This window comes from Tupaia chinensis, unplaced genomic scaffold (assembly GCF_000334495.1).
Source record: "Tupaia chinensis unplaced genomic scaffold, TupChi_1.0 Scaffold000383_1, whole genome shotgun sequence".
Classification (NCBI taxonomy): domain Eukaryota; kingdom Metazoa; phylum Chordata; class Mammalia; order Scandentia; family Tupaiidae; genus Tupaia; species Tupaia belangeri.
The window spans coordinates 1,778,305-1,794,653 of NW_006159885.1; the positions used below are offsets into that span (position 1 = coordinate 1,778,305).

The 16,349-nt window shown below is 52.6% G+C and overlaps 1 protein-coding gene across 1 annotated transcript in view; it reads right to left on the minus strand.

The window, feature by feature from the left end:
• ABCC3 (ATP binding cassette subfamily C member 3) overlaps nt 1–16,349 on the minus strand; it is a 66,333-nt gene that overhangs the window by 19,709 nt on the left and 30,275 nt on the right. Inside the window, 17 exon segments of the mRNA XM_006153617.3 lie at nt 2,248–2,349; nt 4,107–4,233; nt 4,368–4,541; nt 4,543–4,562; nt 7,146–7,456; nt 7,612–7,819; nt 7,918–8,056; nt 8,190–8,298; nt 9,689–9,881; nt 10,150–10,317; nt 12,155–12,331; nt 12,416–12,542; nt 12,751–12,817; nt 13,120–13,207; nt 14,157–14,303; nt 14,417–14,620; nt 16,118–16,210. Of these exon segments, the coding sequence (XP_006153679.1) occupies nt 2,248–2,349; nt 4,107–4,233; nt 4,368–4,541; nt 4,543–4,562; nt 7,146–7,456; nt 7,612–7,819; nt 7,918–8,056; nt 8,190–8,298; nt 9,689–9,881; nt 10,150–10,317; nt 12,155–12,331; nt 12,416–12,542; nt 12,751–12,817; nt 13,120–13,207; nt 14,157–14,303; nt 14,417–14,620; nt 16,118–16,210 (2,454 nt within the window).

The window sequence follows — 16,349 nt, forward strand, 5'->3', positions numbered from 1 at the left end:
GCAATCCCTTCTCCTCCATTCTCCTCTTGGGATCTTGGGCATGCACGCACATGTGCCTGGCGTGAGTTTTAAGCCACTGGGTCCGGGACACGGACCGTGGTCGACTACGTGGGAGTCCAGCGACATAGCCATTACGCTAACTGCTGGTTCCCTATTTATCTATTTTAATTTGATCAGAGAGAAAGCAAGTCACCAGGTTCGGGACTCAAACTGTGGATGGCCATGTGGGAGTCCAGTGCCCTTAACCACCACGCCACCTGCTGGCACCAGAAAGAAATAATTTCATCTGAATGTAACTGAGAGGCTGACTTAGAGAACACAAACGTGTCCCCTAGATTTGGGATTAGGGCCGTCATCGGTGAGAGGTTTTGGTGGAGTGGCAGGGCCAGCAAGGAGAGAGAGGCAGATGAGATGGATCGTGGTGATCGGCAGGTGAGCACAGGCAGACGGTACTCTGCTTAAGTTTCATGGCAGAGTACCGTGAGTACCTGGTCCCCGGACAGGGGGCAGAGGGAGGGGTGCGTGTCTGTGTTGAGAACAGGAGGTATGACGGAGCATTTGTATGTGTGTGACTGGGAATCATCCAACAGAGGAGCGAGCAAGCTAAGTCCCTGAGCAGCCAGAAGGAGCAGAAAGGCTGGACTTTCAAATGAATAGGGGCGGTTCAGACAGGGGCGCGGTGGTTAAGGCAGCTGGATCCCACATGGCCAACTGTGTGGTTTGAGTCTTGGACCCGGCAGCTTGAAAAACATGCTGGGTTCATGTTGTGTACATGCCCAAAATTTCGAGAGGAGAATGGAGAAGGGCTTGTGGTGTGGTCACCCCCCTTGGGGGTGTTTTCTCACTCTTTCTCTGACGTATACACCCTAGAGCAAATTGAAAAGAGAGGAAGGAAGGAAGGAGAGGGCTAGCTTTTGCCAAAAAAGAAAGAAAGTGAATTGAAAAGTCTAGAGGCAGGAAGGCAGAGGGTGCGCACGTCTCCCGGTCTACTTTCTCAGGGAAATGCCGGGTGAAGTCTACAGGTGAGCATAAAGGAGGAGGAGGTGTGGGGCCTGAGGACAGGGGTGTCGGAAGGGGTCTTTCTGAAAGTGAGAACACGTGCTTCATGGGGAAACACGTAGAAATAGCCACCGGTGGTTAAGCACTGTGCATGGGGAGCTGGACCCTACACGGCCAACGGCGGTTCGAATCCTGGCCCCTGAGGCTTAAAAAAAAAATACCGGATATGTGTGTGTGCATGTCTCAAATCCCAGTGGGGTGGAGGAATGGAGGAAAGGGGATGGTGGCGTGACCATGCCTCGTTGGGAGTGCTCTCTTTTCTCTCCCCAGTGAGCACATGTGCTCTCTGGCAATATAAAATTAAAAACCACCCAGTGGGACCAGCAGATGGCATAATGATTAAAACGCGGACTCCCACATGGTCGACTGCTGTTCGAGTCCCGCACCCAGTGGTTTAAAACTCAAGCTGGGCGCATGTGTGTGTGTGCATGCCCAAAATCCCAAGAGAAGACTAGAGGAGAAGGGATTGCAGCGTCATTCTCCTGGGGATGATTTCTCACTTTCTGTCTCTCTATCTCTCTGGTAAGCACACGCACTTTATAGCAAAAATCTTTTTAAAATAAACAACAACAACAACAAAAAACGAACCAGCAGTGTATGTGCTTATAAACGTGAAGTAAAGCCAGTGACTTTCTCCAGCTTCATTTCAGTCGCTCAGCGTAAGTACAGAGAAGGTAAATAAGTGGGTTTGGCCGGGGTGGGGTTTTGCAGGTGAGCCCAGCTGGCAGAGAGAGAAGGGCAAGGGAGTTCAGAGTGCCGTTGCCCCACCCCTGCTCCTCTGACCAGCTGATCCCTTTGGCTGGAACGCTCACCTTCCTGCTCCCCCATCCCACCATCTTACCTAGACTCCCCAAACTGCTCATCCTTCACATCTCAGCTTGCCTTGCTAAGTGATCCGCCTTTACTGCCTTCTTGGGGTGCATGCCCAAGCTCTTGTCCTCCACTGTAGACCCCTGCAGTACGTTTTGCCCTCCGACTAAAGTAGAATCTGTTTGAGAGCAAACTGTCTCGCCCAGCATTGAACATCTCCTAGCGTAGACCTCTGACTCCTGCGTAATATGCAGTGGTGGGCGAATGAGTGGAAGAATGCCCAGCCACTAAGAGCTGGCCTTGAGAGGAGAGATGGCTGGCAAACATCCTTCCTCAGCTACCCAGACTCCCCAGCCCCGGCTTCACTTCAGTACCCACCTCTGTCTGCGTCTTGGAGTACTCCTGGATTCTCTCCACGGCCACAATATTAGATTCCAAGTCTGACAAGTTTCGGATCATTAAGTTCAGCCCCACTGTTACCTGGATGAAGGGACTGGGTTATAGGTAGTGTAAGCTCCCCTCTCCCCCATAGGCTTAGGGAAGGGTTTAGACCCCTTAATCATGTTCTTCTCGTCAATGGGATCCCCTTGATCATGCTCCTGTCATCAATGGGATCTTAAATCATCATGATCCAGGTGGGCCTGGGCAAGCCCACAGCGTGCCGACTGGGGCTCTAATCACAACTGTACCTTTGGCTGTGACAACACGGATTTAACCACAGACCACCTCGTCCTGGGCTTCCCCAACTTTAGTCTGTATAAAACTTCCTAGAGAATCTTATTAGAATGCAGTTCTCCATCAGTAAGTCTGAGGTGGGAACTGAGATCCTGCATTTCTTTTTTTTTTTTTAGAGAGATTTTTTTGCTACAGACTGTGTGCGCTTTGCCAGAGAGACAGGGGCAGATAGATAGAAAGTGAGAAATCACCCCTCAGGAGGGATGGCCACGCCACAATCCTTTCTCTTCCATCCTCCTCTCAGGATCTTGGGCACGCACACACATGCACACTCAGTCAAGGATTCGAACTGCAGTCGGGAGTGCAGCAATGCAACTATTACACCATCCGCTGGTCCTGAGATCCTCCATTTCTAACCAACTTTGAGAAAATGTGGATAAACCGTCAACAGACCATATTTTTTGAACCAAAGTCTTCTGATAGAAATGCAAGACTCTGGGACCAGCAGATGGCGTAATGGTTATGTCACTGGACTCCCACATTGCTGAACGTAGTTTGAGACCTGGACCCAGAGGCTTAAAACTCATCTGTCTCTCTGGCAAGCACACATGCCCTATATCAAAAATCTCTCTAAAAAAGAAAGAAAAGAAAGAAAGGAAAGACTCTTGGGGCCAGACAGTGGGTGCCACAGTAAAAATGCAAGTCTGTGAGGATGACCCATAGAAGAGTGTGTTTGCATCCAGACACCTCCCTGGGCGTGCTGGGTACAAAAGTGCCCATGATTCCAGGGCTAATGGGTGGGGTGGTGTCCAGACCCTTTGGGGAGTGCTGCCTCTCTGTCTCTTTCTCTGTTTTTGTCTTCCTTGCTCATAAAAGAAATAAATAAACTTAAAGAAAAAAAAAGAAAGAAAGAAATGCAGCATCGGAGTCCTGTCTTGGCCTACTGAATCAGAATGTACATTTTAACAAGCTCTCCAGGTGATTCATATGCACATTAAAGTTTGAGAAGACTGGCCTGTCTGGACTGCCTTTTATTTACCAATGCATTCAAGATTTGAGCCACCTGAGGCACTAAAAATGTGACCTGCTTTACAAAAATTCCATTCTCAGTTCCTTAACTCTTTGACAATCCAGTCTCGTACCAGGGTAGCCTGCCTGACCTCCAGCCCAGACTTCAGTCATCTAAGCTGCGTACTTTCTCTGCAGACGTGAACAGGAGGCATCTCCCGGACATACACTTTCCTGCCTGTCCCAGGATCTCTGGTAGGTTGACCTACCCCTTACCCAGAGAGCCGGTTCTGTTTGTCCTTTGCAGGCAGGTTCCAAAATTATGTCTCCACCAGCCCAAAGCAGGCTCTTACAATGTCGCATTCCTTCTGCCCCAAAGGCCTGCCTAGCCCACCTGCATCACAACCCCCTGCTGATAGGGTCTCTTCAGGCCTACGAGGAACCTGCAGCTGGCCCCCACAATGAGCAGAGAGGGGCACTCAGGAGTTGCTGGTGACAAATGTATGACTTCTGTCCCACTAGTGCCCTGCTCTGGGGCCCAGGGCCCTCAGTACCTGTAGGGCATAGGAGACCGAAAGGCCCACCAGCCCGGGGTTCAGGCTGCTTCTTCCAATCACAGCAAACAGTGCAGCGAAGAACACGACACAGCTGCCCACACACTCTACTTGAATGCTCATCCACCTGGGGGGTCAGACAAGCAGGATGTGGGGTACAGCTGCTTTTCTGCATAGGGGCCGGGAAGGGTGAGGCCTTAGAGTGTCAGAGAGCCTGATGGGAACTCCTGGATGGGCATGGGCGAGGGAGGAGCTGCTGACCGGTTGGAGGCGATATAGGGGTAGACGCTCTTCTGGTTGGTGTCCACCTTGGCATCATTGAGGGTCTCAAAGTCCTGGCTGCGGCAATAGGCACGGATGATGCTGGCGCCGGTCACGGTCTCCGAAAAGTGGGAGTATATGGGTGAGCGGCTGACTGACTCCAGCCTCTTCAGTGGAGCTTGCCACATAGACACGCTGACAGGGCACAGCGAAAGAGCTTGGAGTCAGGTCCGTGAAGCTCCCACCTCAGTTCTGTCCATCTCTGACCCCATTATTGCCCTCCAGCCAGCCCCGCTTCCTCCGTGAGACCTGCTTTTCCTACCTCCAAGGAGGCAAGGCTTAGAAACTTCTGTTTTTGTTTGCTTGTTTGTTGTGTTTCTTATCTTTTTTTTTTTTTTTTGAGACATTTTTGCTATAGGGCGTGGGTGCTTGCCAGAAAGACAGAGAGAGACAGAGAGAAATCACTCCCCAGGGGGGATGGCCACGCCACAATCCCTTCTTCTCCATTCTCCTCTCAGGATTTTGGGCACGCATGCTCACATGCCCGGTGTGAGTTTAAGCCACTGGGTTCAGGACTGAACCACAGTCGACTACATGGGAGTCCGGTGATATAGCCATTACGCCATCTGCTGGTACCACCCCAGTGTGTTTTTCAAGCCATCAGGGCTGAGATCCAAACTGCAGTCAGTCAGGTGGGACCTGGCTCTCTTAACCACCAGGCCATAGGACCAGCCCAAAATTTATGAGGTCTTAAACTTTTTTTTTTTTTAGTTTGCTATGTAAGGGGGCATGTGCACTCACTGGAGTGAGAAAGAGAGAGGGAAAGTGAGAAAGCACCCTCCTAGGGGGGATGACCATGCCTCAATCCCTTCTCCATTCTCCTTTGGGAGAACAGAGAGCACATGTGTCCAGTGAGTTCTTCAAGTCAGTGGGTCCAGGACTCGAACAGCACATTCAGCCATTGGGCTCCAGCTGCCTTAACCTCCACGCCATGTGCTGGACCAGGTTTAGGATCTCAATGTGTGGTTCCATCCTTCCCCTCTGAGCAACTCTGCTCAGCCAGGTCACGTCCTCTGTGAGACCCTTTCTGATTCCCTCTTAGCTCTTGACCTGCTCACCCTCTTTGGGGGCCTTGATTACATGCTGACAGTGCTTGGCCTCCTCCTTCCAGGAATGAGCCTATGTCCACTTAGGGGGCCTAACAATAAGCTCACAGTCAAATTCTTTTGCAAATTTTGCAAAAAATAAGATAGGTTTATATCTTTTTCTTTAGAGAGCCTCTTGCCTCCAGTTGTTTAAGTTTCAGTCCACAAAGGTACAATTCTGCCTCCAGTTTCATCCTCCACCCTGTGGGCCCCAAGATGGCCGGGCCATACAGATGTGCATCTGAGGTTCCCCTGGCCCAGCACAGAGCACTGCACAGACTGTGGCTTCCACTCCCGGGGACTGAGCCTCTATTCGCCTGTGGGTTACCCTCTCAACTAAAGAATCCATTGCAAGACGGGCGCTCACTGCAAAAGCCTTTAGAATGTTATCAACTCATTTAGGTTAAAAACATACAAGAGGCCAGCAGGTGGCATAGCGGTTGGGGCCCTGGACTCCCACATGGCTGACCATGGTTCAAGTCCCAGACCTGGTGGGTTGAAAATCATGCCGGGCACATGCATGTGTGCCCAAAATCCCTAGAGGAGAAGGGACTGTGGCATAGTCATCCCCCAAGGGAGTGATTTTTTTCACTTTCCTCTGTTTTTCTCTCTGGAGAGCACACATACCCTACAGCAAAAACCTTAAAAAAAATGTATATACACACCATATATATATATAATAATTATTTTATTTAACTTTATTTATTTATTTATTTGTTTAAATTTGACCAGAGAGAGACAGAAAGAGAGAGAGGGAAAGTGAAAAAGCAAGCCGCCAGGTTCAAGACTTGAATCACAGTCAGCCATGCGGGAGTTCAGCACCCTCAACCACCATGCCAACTGCCAGCCCCCGATTTATTTTATTTTTAAAAGAATTATTTAATTTTACTTATTTATTATTATTAAAATATATTTTAAAATTTGAACAGAGCGAGAGAGGGAAAGTGAGAAAGTAAGCCACCAGGTTTGAGATTTGAACCACAGTCAACCATATGGGAGTCCAGTGCCTAATCGCCACACTACCTGCTGGCCCCAATGATTTATTTTTAAAATAGCCAACAGGAAGGAGCTCCATGGCCAGTCACAATCTACAAGTCTTTCTTTCTCATTTTTTGGTTCTTGCCATAGGGTGTGTGTGCTTGCCAGAAAGAGAAAGTGAGAAATCACCCCTTACAGGGAATGGCCATGCTGCAATCCCTTCTCCTCTCAGGATTTTTTGGCGCACACACACACACACACACACACACACACACACGCGTGCCTGGCATGATTTCTCTTCCAGGGCTGGAACAGCAGTTAGTCATATGGGAGTCCAGGGCCCTAACCATCATACCACCTGCAGGCTCCCAAGTATTTCATTTTAAAGTCACACCAACACTGAGGTAGGTGCCATGAACCTGTTTCACAGGTGAAGAAAGTGAGTTTCAAAGAGGGGAAGTAACTACTGTACTAGCAAAACGCAACTTCAACGCTGGGGCTGGGATCTCTCTACAACCCACTCCGAGGAGCCTGGCCAAACGGAATGCCCCGCCCACAAGGAGATCCCCACCCACACAGAGAGCCCCGCCCACACGATGCCCCCGCCCACACCGAGAGCCCCGCCCACACTAGACTCTTTCCTGTCCACTCCTACCTGAGCCATGATGTAGAGCACAGCCAGAGGCAGGATGACCACAAAGAAGAGTGGTGTGCTGACCACAATGACCACAAGAGTGGACAAGGCGTTGGAGAAAGAATGGAGCATCATGAGGATGATGGGGGCCAGAACCTCATCAACGGTGTAGACGTCCTTGGAGAAGCGGTTGAGGATGCGGCCTGAGGGCGTGGTGTCGAAGAAGGACTGCGGAGAGCGGATCTTGTTGTGTAGCAGTGCCTCGTGCAGCAAGCGCGCAGCCTGGATGCCGCCGAGGGCCATGGTGATGGCCGACAGCATCACTAGGAGCCCTGTTGGAAGACAGAGAGGGTGGCTGGTTCACCTGGGCTGGGGGGCAGGCCTGGAGTGGGCTAGGGAGGCATGGAGCAGGGCCATGGCTGCTCATGGAGGCAATGGCATGGTTTGGGGGACCTGCCAACCCAGGTTTCCCTTCTGGGCACCTTACCTTGCAGAAGTCCCAAGGCAGCGTAGACTCCCAGCCTTAGGGAGGTGGTGTTCTGTCTGCCCTCCACTTCGGCATCGTTGCTCCAGGCGCTAAGCCATATGTTGGCCCCGATGGCAGTAGCACTCTGGCCCACATACAGTAGACAAGTGGCCAGCGCAGTACAGGACCCCATAGCCTTGGCATAATCCCAGAACACACTCATCTTCACCTGGAGGGAGTGGCCGCAGTGGGACAGAGGACTCTGTGAGTCCTGAGCTGCTGGGGGTCTGTCCATCCTCTCCAGCCCTTCTTTTCTACCCTACTCACAGTGCCGATCGCCACCTCCTCCTCCTGGATCAGCGCCCCACTCGCCTTCGCCTCGGTCACCTTCTTTACTGGACCTGGGCATCTCCGGGACACAGGACGACCCTGGCTGTCCCCTTCTGAGGACACGGCACTCAGCTGTCTGTAGAGGCACTGGTCAGGCCCAGGGAGGGGGTCTCCGACACATACCCGGACAGAGGCCCAGGTGTGAGTGTCAAGGAAAAGGACCGCCTGCACCCAACTGGCTGGGGGGTGGTGGTGTCTCAAGAGCTCACCTCATGAACTTCTGGATCTCATACGACTCTGGCTCATAATCTGCCTGGTCAGTGTGGTTGCTGAGGACGTCTTCCCTCAGCAGCACATCCTCATCTGCATCTCCCCAGGCTGCAGCAGGAGAGAGTTGACAGCAATCAGTAGCTTGCCCTGCAGCCCCTGGTATCCCCCAGGTCCCACTCTAATGAAGGGGTCTGAGTGGACAAGCATGAAAAAAGATGAGAAGAATTAAAAGGACAACAAGAAAGACTTAAGGAATCAGCAGGTGGCATGGAGGTTAAGACACTGGATCCCATATGGCCAACTGCATGGTTTGAGTCCTGGCCCCGACAACTTGAGAATCGTGTTTGTGCCCCAAATCCTGAGAGAATGGAGGAGAAAGGATTGCAGTGTGGCCATTCCCCCTGGGGAGTTATTTTTCTCTGTCTCTCCAACAAGCACATGCATGCTACAGCAAAACTAAAAAAAAAAAAAAAAAAAGAAGACTTAGGTGAGTAGATAATAATAAGAAGACCATCCCCTCAAGACTGTGGAGAAGGGGATTAAAATATAAGGGTTAGGAACTTAGGCTCTGGAGTCAGACTGGCAGAGCTTCCATCCCACTTCCTCCATCATGACCTTGGGCTGGCATGGAAAGGAAAAAATAACAGTACCACCCTCGTTGTATCATTATGAAGATTAAGGGGCTAACATGTGTCAAGTGCTTAGCAGGGGCATAGTAGTTGGGGCATAGTAGTTGGTAAATGCCCACGACCCATTCCTCGTACATACAGTGGTAGACCAGAAAGCCCAGGAGGTCTGCGAGCCAGTATGGAATTTGGAGTTTGAGATCCAAGACTGGGCAATAAGAGGTCAGGGGTATCTTGTGAGCCCAGAGATTCAATAAGCTCCCCAAGGAGCTTGTTTGTTTGCTCCTAGCTGTTTCTTAGTGCTTAGTATGGCATCTAAATATAGTAATTGCTCAGTAAATCTTGATTAATAAGTTATTTTGGGCCAGCAGGTGACATGGTGCTTAAGGTGCTGAACTCCCACGTGCCTGACGACGGTCTGAGTCCTGGACCTGGTGGCTCGCTTTCTCATTTTCCCTTTCTCTCTCTCTGTCTGACTCTCTCTGATCAAATAAAAATAAATAAATAAATAAAATGAAGTAAGTACTAAAATAAACAAACAGAAAAAGAAATGACTTTGTCAAGCACTTGCACATTTGGCGAACAAGTTATCTGTGAAGCAGCTTTGTCATGCAAGTGGGGCCTGGGGTCCTTCCACCCTTTCTGAGTGATGGAAAACTGAGGCTGAGACCTGAGCTGCTGATCCAGGGATCCACAGTTGGGAAAGGAGGAGGTGGGACTTCACTATGTCCAGTTCACTTTCCCTGCCATGTCTGACTATCACACAGCTGGCTCAGGTTTCTCAGAACGTCCCTGGTACGACACGACCGAGCCAGAGACATGCAGACACTCCAGGCAGGGGAGGTGCTAGGAGGGCCAGGGACAATGGGTACCGGTCCTGCTGTCCTCCTCCAGGTGCTCCTGGCCCTCATCGGGTGCATAGTTGTGGAGGAAGTTGGCAAAGGAGTCGTTGCGCTGCAGCAGGGTTTGGTAGGAGCCCACCTCTGACACCTGCCCATCGGCTAACACTATGATGAAGTCCATCTGGGGCAGAAAGCTGACGCCATGAGTCACCAGCACCCGAGTCTGGGGAGAAGACAGCAGGCTGTCACTCCCCACTGCCCTTGGCACACACACCCTGGCACAGGCACGAAGCTACATGTGAGGTGCCCATACATGAAGTGCCTGAACAGGTACATGGACAACTCACCCGGGCTTGCTGCAGCCTGCTTAGGGCTTTGGGAGGATGTGTCCTCATAAGTACCCCTGCTCCTGCTTCTCAGGCCCCACACCCCGGAACACCCTACTACTGAGCATCCCACATGCTAACCCCTTCACCTCCTGCAGGCCTCACCTTGCCTGCCAGCACACCTTCTGGCCCAATGACTCGGTCGAAGATATGCTTGGCCACATGGGAGTCCACGGCCGACAGAGGGTCATCCAGCAAGAAAATGTCAGCGTCGCTGTAAACAGCTCGGGCCAGACTGACCCGCTGCCGCTGGCCCCCAGACAGGTTAATGCCCTGGAGGGAGGAGGGGACAGGAGGTGGGTTCTGGATGCAAAGGGAGCAGACAGGCCTGGGGGCACAAGGCTCCGTCCACAGTCATTTGGCAAGGCAGACCTTGAAACCCACTTTTCACACAACGCCCGGACAGAAGCCATAAGGCCACAGAGGAAAGGGCAGTGGCTCTCAAAGTCCTCCCATGCTTCACCACCCAACCAACTCAAATGTCCATTGGCAGGTGAGTGGATCAATAAGGTGCAGTATAATCCACCCAATGGTCGGGATGCATGCAAGTGAATGAGCATGGATGAACCTTGAGGACACGAGGCCAACTGAAACAAGTTAATCCTGACAGGACCATGTAGGTGTCCACTCATGTGAGACACCTAGAGTACACAACTGTGCAGAAACAGAAATCATGCTGCCAGTGTCCGGGAAAATGAGTAACGGGAGTTATTGTTTAATGGGTCAAGTCTGGCAAGTTCTGGAGATGGCCCCACTGAGGTGTGCATGGGCTTCACCCTGCCAAGCTGCACATTGGAAAAGGCTTAAGATGGTATGTTTTCCGTGGTGTGTATTTTACCATGCTTAAAAGCAAACACATTAATTAAAAAGCAAGACCTTCAGGACTAGCAGTTGCTGTAATGGCTATGTCGCTGGAACTCCCATGTAGTTGATCACGGTTCGAGTCCCGGACCTAGTGGCTTAACCTCACACCAGGCGCATGTGCGTGTGTGCCCAAGATCCCGAGAGGAGAATGGAGGAGAGGGGATTGTGGAGTGGCCATCCCCCTGTGGGGTGAGTTCTTGTTTTCTGTCTCTTTCTCTCTCTTTCTGGAGAACACACGCACCCTATAGCAAAAACCTCTCCAAAAAAAAAAAAAAAAACCAAGACCTTCAAACTTTTACCAGTGTCCCAGGGTTTTTGGAGTAAAGGCCAAAATTTTAACCAAAGTCTTCAGGGCTCTGCCTCACCTTACACTCTCCCTCACCTTCTAGCTTCCAGTCACACTGCAATGCATTGAAATGCTGGGCTATGTGAGCCCTTTGCTCCTTGTCTCATACCCTCTGATGGCCTACCGTCCCTCTGAGTATAAGCCATATTTCCCCTGGAAAGACTGTGAATGACCTAGCTGCCCTGTCACCTCCCTGGCCTCACCTCCTCTTGACCCCGGCTCACAACACTCAGCCATACATCCTTGCTCTCCCTGCCTCTGATGTCCTGCTCCCGGGCAGGGCTCTGTGACCCCAGGCAGGACTGTGACTCCGACAGGACTCCTAGCCCAGGCACGGCTCACTTCCTGTTTTCGTTCGGGTGTCCATTTCTCAGTGAGATTCTCCCAGATAATTCAGCCTCGCACATATTCCTATGTGCCTTCCTTGCTTAGTTTTTTCCTCTTTGCATTTATCTAATAGTATATGTTGCTCACGTGTCATGCCGTGGTCACTTTCACCCACTAGAACGTAACCTACACGAGGTGGAGCATTTAGCCCGTTGCCTGGGTATAACGGGCTGAATAAACATCTGACAAATGAATGAGGCGCTGAAGGAGGAGCCCTGCTTCTTCCTCAGTTGTGAAGAGTCAGCTCAAAAGAGATGCCTCTTCTGCAGACTCGCCCTGCGGCACCCTCCCTTGCTCCGCACAGGCTTCAGCACGGCCCCTAGGCACCCCGCAGCTCCACAGGTTGGCCTCCCTTGGTTACGGGTCTGTTTCCCACAGTCCTGGGCCCAGAGCTGGGTGTGATGCTCGTGGAAGGGGGAATGAATGAGTGAATGAATGAATGAATGGCCCTGTGCTGTGCTGCAGCAGGCAGGGGTGTGGGCTGGCTCCTCCAGGCTGGGAGGGGAACTGCACCTTCTCTCCAATCTCCGTCTGGTCACCACCAGGCAGCATCTCCAAGTCAGGTAGCAAGGCACAGGCCTCCAGAGCCCGCTGGTAGCGCTTGCAGTCCAGGGGGCGGCCAAACAGCACGTTTTCCTGAAGCGTGCAGTTCTGGATCCATGCCTGCTGGGGCATGTAGGCCACAGAGCCCTGGCCACAGAGAAGTTCCCCTCAGCCTTTGCTCAAGGCCTGACCAAACCCCTTGCCCTTCCCAGGAGCCCCTTCCCCTCTCACCTTCATATACACCTTGCCTTCCAGCTTCTCCATCTCTCCCAGCAAGGCAGACACCAGGGAGGACTTCCCACAGCCCACGGGCCCCACCACAGCCACCAAGGCCCCTTTCGGGATCTGCATATCTAGGCTGGGGACAAGGGGCTCAGGAGTTCAGTTGAGGCAGGGATAAGGTTTGGTCCCCATCCTTCTATCCGTCCTCCCTTCCAGACCCCTGCCCTAGCAAGCTGAAGCTGTATTCCAGGTCAGTGACCCTGGGGGTAAGGTGGGGGTGGGAGCTGCTATAGACCTGTCGTTTGGCCTACTCTGGGCACTGAAGGGGGAGAAGAAGCTGGTACCTGTGCAGGGTCGGGGGTAGGTCCTGGGCCCAGGTGAAGGTGCCGTGGTGTATGACGATGGCGTAGCCTGGGAAGACCAAAGGGTGCAAGGTCAGGGGCCCCAGAGGATGGAAGCAGCAGGGAGGCCAGGAAAAGAGACAGGGGCAGGATGCCTGGGCAAGGAGGGAGAGTAGGGGGAGAGCTGTAGGAGCCTTGGGGAAGGGCAAAGGGGAGCAGAGAACTCAGAAGAAGGAGAAGGGGGCCACCATGTTAAAGCAGATGTGAAAAGAGAAGCCGGAAAAGGGGTCACCAGAGAGAATGAGCAAGCCTGGAGCAGATGATTTTCTGGGCAAGCCCTGGGGAGAGGGCTGTCCGGGTAGATCTCTGGACCTGGGGAGATGGTCTTTCTTTCCACACACTGGGGGTCCAGTTCATCTTGGCTCAGGAAATTCTGGATCCGTTTCAGAGACACGCTGGCCTGCAGGGGGCAGGAGTCCGTCCTGAGGCCTGAGCTTTTCCCAGCCTGCCCCACCTACCCTTGCTTGGTGCCCTTTCCCATGGAGGGTAGTCTCTCTGCCCGGAGGTAAGGTCTAGCTTGGTAAGAGGAGATTGTCTCCAGAATTCAGGTGTCCAGGGACCCCACCTGACCTGTCACTCCAACTGGCCTAATGACCTCAATAGACCTTTTTTTGGTTGTTGTTGAGATTTTTGCTATAGGGAACGTATGCTTGCTGGAGAAACAGAGAGATGGAAAGCAAGAAATCACCTCCCAGGGGGATGGCCACACCGAAATCCCTTCTCCTCTCGGGATTTTGGGCATGCGTGCACACACATGTGCCTGGCATGCGTTTCAAGCCACCAGGTCTGGGGCTTCAACCATAGTCACCTTTCCCATGGAGGGTAGTCTCTCTGCCCGGAGGTAAGGTCTAGCTTGGTAAGAGGAGATTGTCTCCAGAATTCAGGTGTCCAGGGACCCCACCTGACCTGTCACTCCAACTGGCCTAATGACCTCAATAGACCTTTTTTTGGTTGTTGTTGAGATTTTTGCTATAGGGAACGTATGCTTGCTGGAGAAACAGAGAGATGGAAAGCAAGAAATCACCTCCCAGGGGGATGGCCACACCGAAATCCCTTCTCCTCTCGGGATTTTGGGCATGCGTGCACACACATGTGCCTGGCATGCGTTTCAAGCCACCAGGTCTGGGGCTTCAACCATAGTCAGCCATGTGGGAGTCCAGCTCCTTAACCACTCACACACACCACCTGTTGGCCCTGACCTCATTCAATGTTCAATAACTCTTCCAAATGCCAAATAGCCCGGCCCCTGATTCTAGTAAGTGTTCCTGATTATCCCCAGACCTCACTGACCCTTCCTCGACCCCACCATCCCTTACTCCAGTGGAACCCCCTGCCCTATCCGAGGTTACCTGGGCCAGGTTGCCGAATAGCTGGGGCAGCATGGCTAGGGGAAACTTCAAGATATTGAACAAGGACACAGAGACAAAGGCCTTCTCGGCGTCCAGCACGTTGTTCTGGTCCGCGCACACATACACCCCGAGGGTGAGCAGGGTCACCTAGGCAGCAGGAGGGAGGGTCGGGTGGAGTCTGTGGTCCTGGCCATCCCCGGGCACCTGGGGCAGGGCTAGCCAGGTGACACACAGAGCCCTGGCCTGGCAGAGCGCCTCACCAGGAAGGGGGAGCAGATGAAGATGAAGGTGGAGAAGGTGTGGAGGTAGGCGGTCTTCCTCAGCAGCTGGAGCTCGCACTTCCGGAAGCCCTCCACCTGCTCCACGAAGCTGGGCTCCCAGGCATACAGCTTCAGCACCTTGATGCCGCTCAGAATCTCGCTCATCAGCTTGGTGCGCGAGTCCTTGAGCTTCATTTGCTCCATCTGCTCGGCAGAGAGTGGCAGTGGCATCCCTGCTCCCCTCCCCAGACCTGCTGCCCACTGGGGCACGTACCTTCCCACACCCTTGCCCCCTGCGGCCAGTCCACACTGCTCGCCACTCTGCTCGCGCCTCCCTGTGGGGCTCATGCTGTTCCTTGGCCTGGGTGCCCGACCGCTCCTCTTTGGTCTCCTCCGCCTGATGAAATGCAGCTCCACCTCAGCGCCTGGTCTGCAGCCCTCCCAGGCAGCACCCTTGGCCCCTTCCCTGGGTTTCTAAGGCATGTTGCACCCTGCTTTCCGTGGCCATCCCTCTACACGTAGGTTTCTCCAATTACCATGAGCTTCCCGAGGACGTGGGTTATTATTGTTATATTTTTATTCACCAGAGAATGTGTGTGTTCACCAGAGACACACAGAGAGGAGGGGAATAAAGTACCCACCATGGGGTGTGTCGTGCCACATCCCTTCATTTCTCCATCCTGCTGGATTCGGGGCACATACACACACATGCTTCTGGTGTGTTCTTCAAGCTGCTGGACCCAGGATTGGAACATGGGCAGCCATGTGGGACCCAGCTGCCCTAACCACCAGGCCATGCAGCCAGCTCAGAAGTGGATTACTTACTGCTCTTTGTTCCCCCAGACCATAACCCCAAGTGTGTCCCACCAAATGAATGTGTTCAGTTACCCTCTGTATGCCAGGCCCTGTGCTAGACACGCAGGCTATCATGGCGAACAATTCAGGCAGAGCACCCACCTGACGCAGCACGCAGTCTGATGGGGGAGGCGATAATTAGCAAACAATCACCCGAATGAATGTTTCAATATAAGTCATTACACCTGCTGTGAAGGGACATAACGCGATGGGGTGAAGCAAGGACACTAACTGAGGGTGAGCAGAGTGGGCCTCTGGAGGAAGTGACATTTATGCTGAGAGGTGAAGGAAGGGAAGGAGGCGGCCAGGCAAAGGGGGTGAGGAGCATTCCAGGCAGAGGGACAAGCATGTTGGTGGCCCAGAGGTATGCAGAGCCTCCTTTCTCTGGAGAAAAGAAGGCTGGTCTGGCTGAAATCTGGCCTCCCTCAGCATGTGGGGGTTCATGGGTTACCAGGAGTCTGGTGAGTGGTCGTGGGAGTCTGTCCTTTATTCTACGTGCAGTGGGGAGCTACTGAAGACTCCAATACATGTTTGCAGCCAACGGCCTGAATGACTGGCTATTTCCACTTAGCATAGCGTAGTGGGAAAAGTTCTTGTTCAACTGGAAGACCGAGGTTTGAGTCCCAGCTCTCCCCAATTCTGGGTTTTCTCTGGGTTTTCATTCCTCAATTGCAAAATGAGAATGTTACTAAAACCCTCTCAGGACTGTGAGGGTTGAGGGAGCCAAGGTTTGTGGCCAATCCCACTCAGTAAGAAGGCAGCTGAGAGGCCTCCCAGTTAGTGAACACCCTCCTCAGGCACCCAGCCGGGTGCTCTAGGTGAAGCACACCCTCCAATAACACCTACTTGGAGAGCACGCATCTTCACGGCCACAGCTCCGTTGAGTGGGATCAGCAGGACCAGAAAACTGACTCCAGCCAGGATGGAGGGACCTAGGATCTGAGGAGGCCCAGGGTAGGTGGGTGGGGGAACAGATATGACAGATGGACTGACAACCAAAGGCTATACAGACAGAACCCAATGGACATGCAGAAGCTGCTGATCCGGAACATGGCGGGGGTCGGGGCGGGGGGCCAGG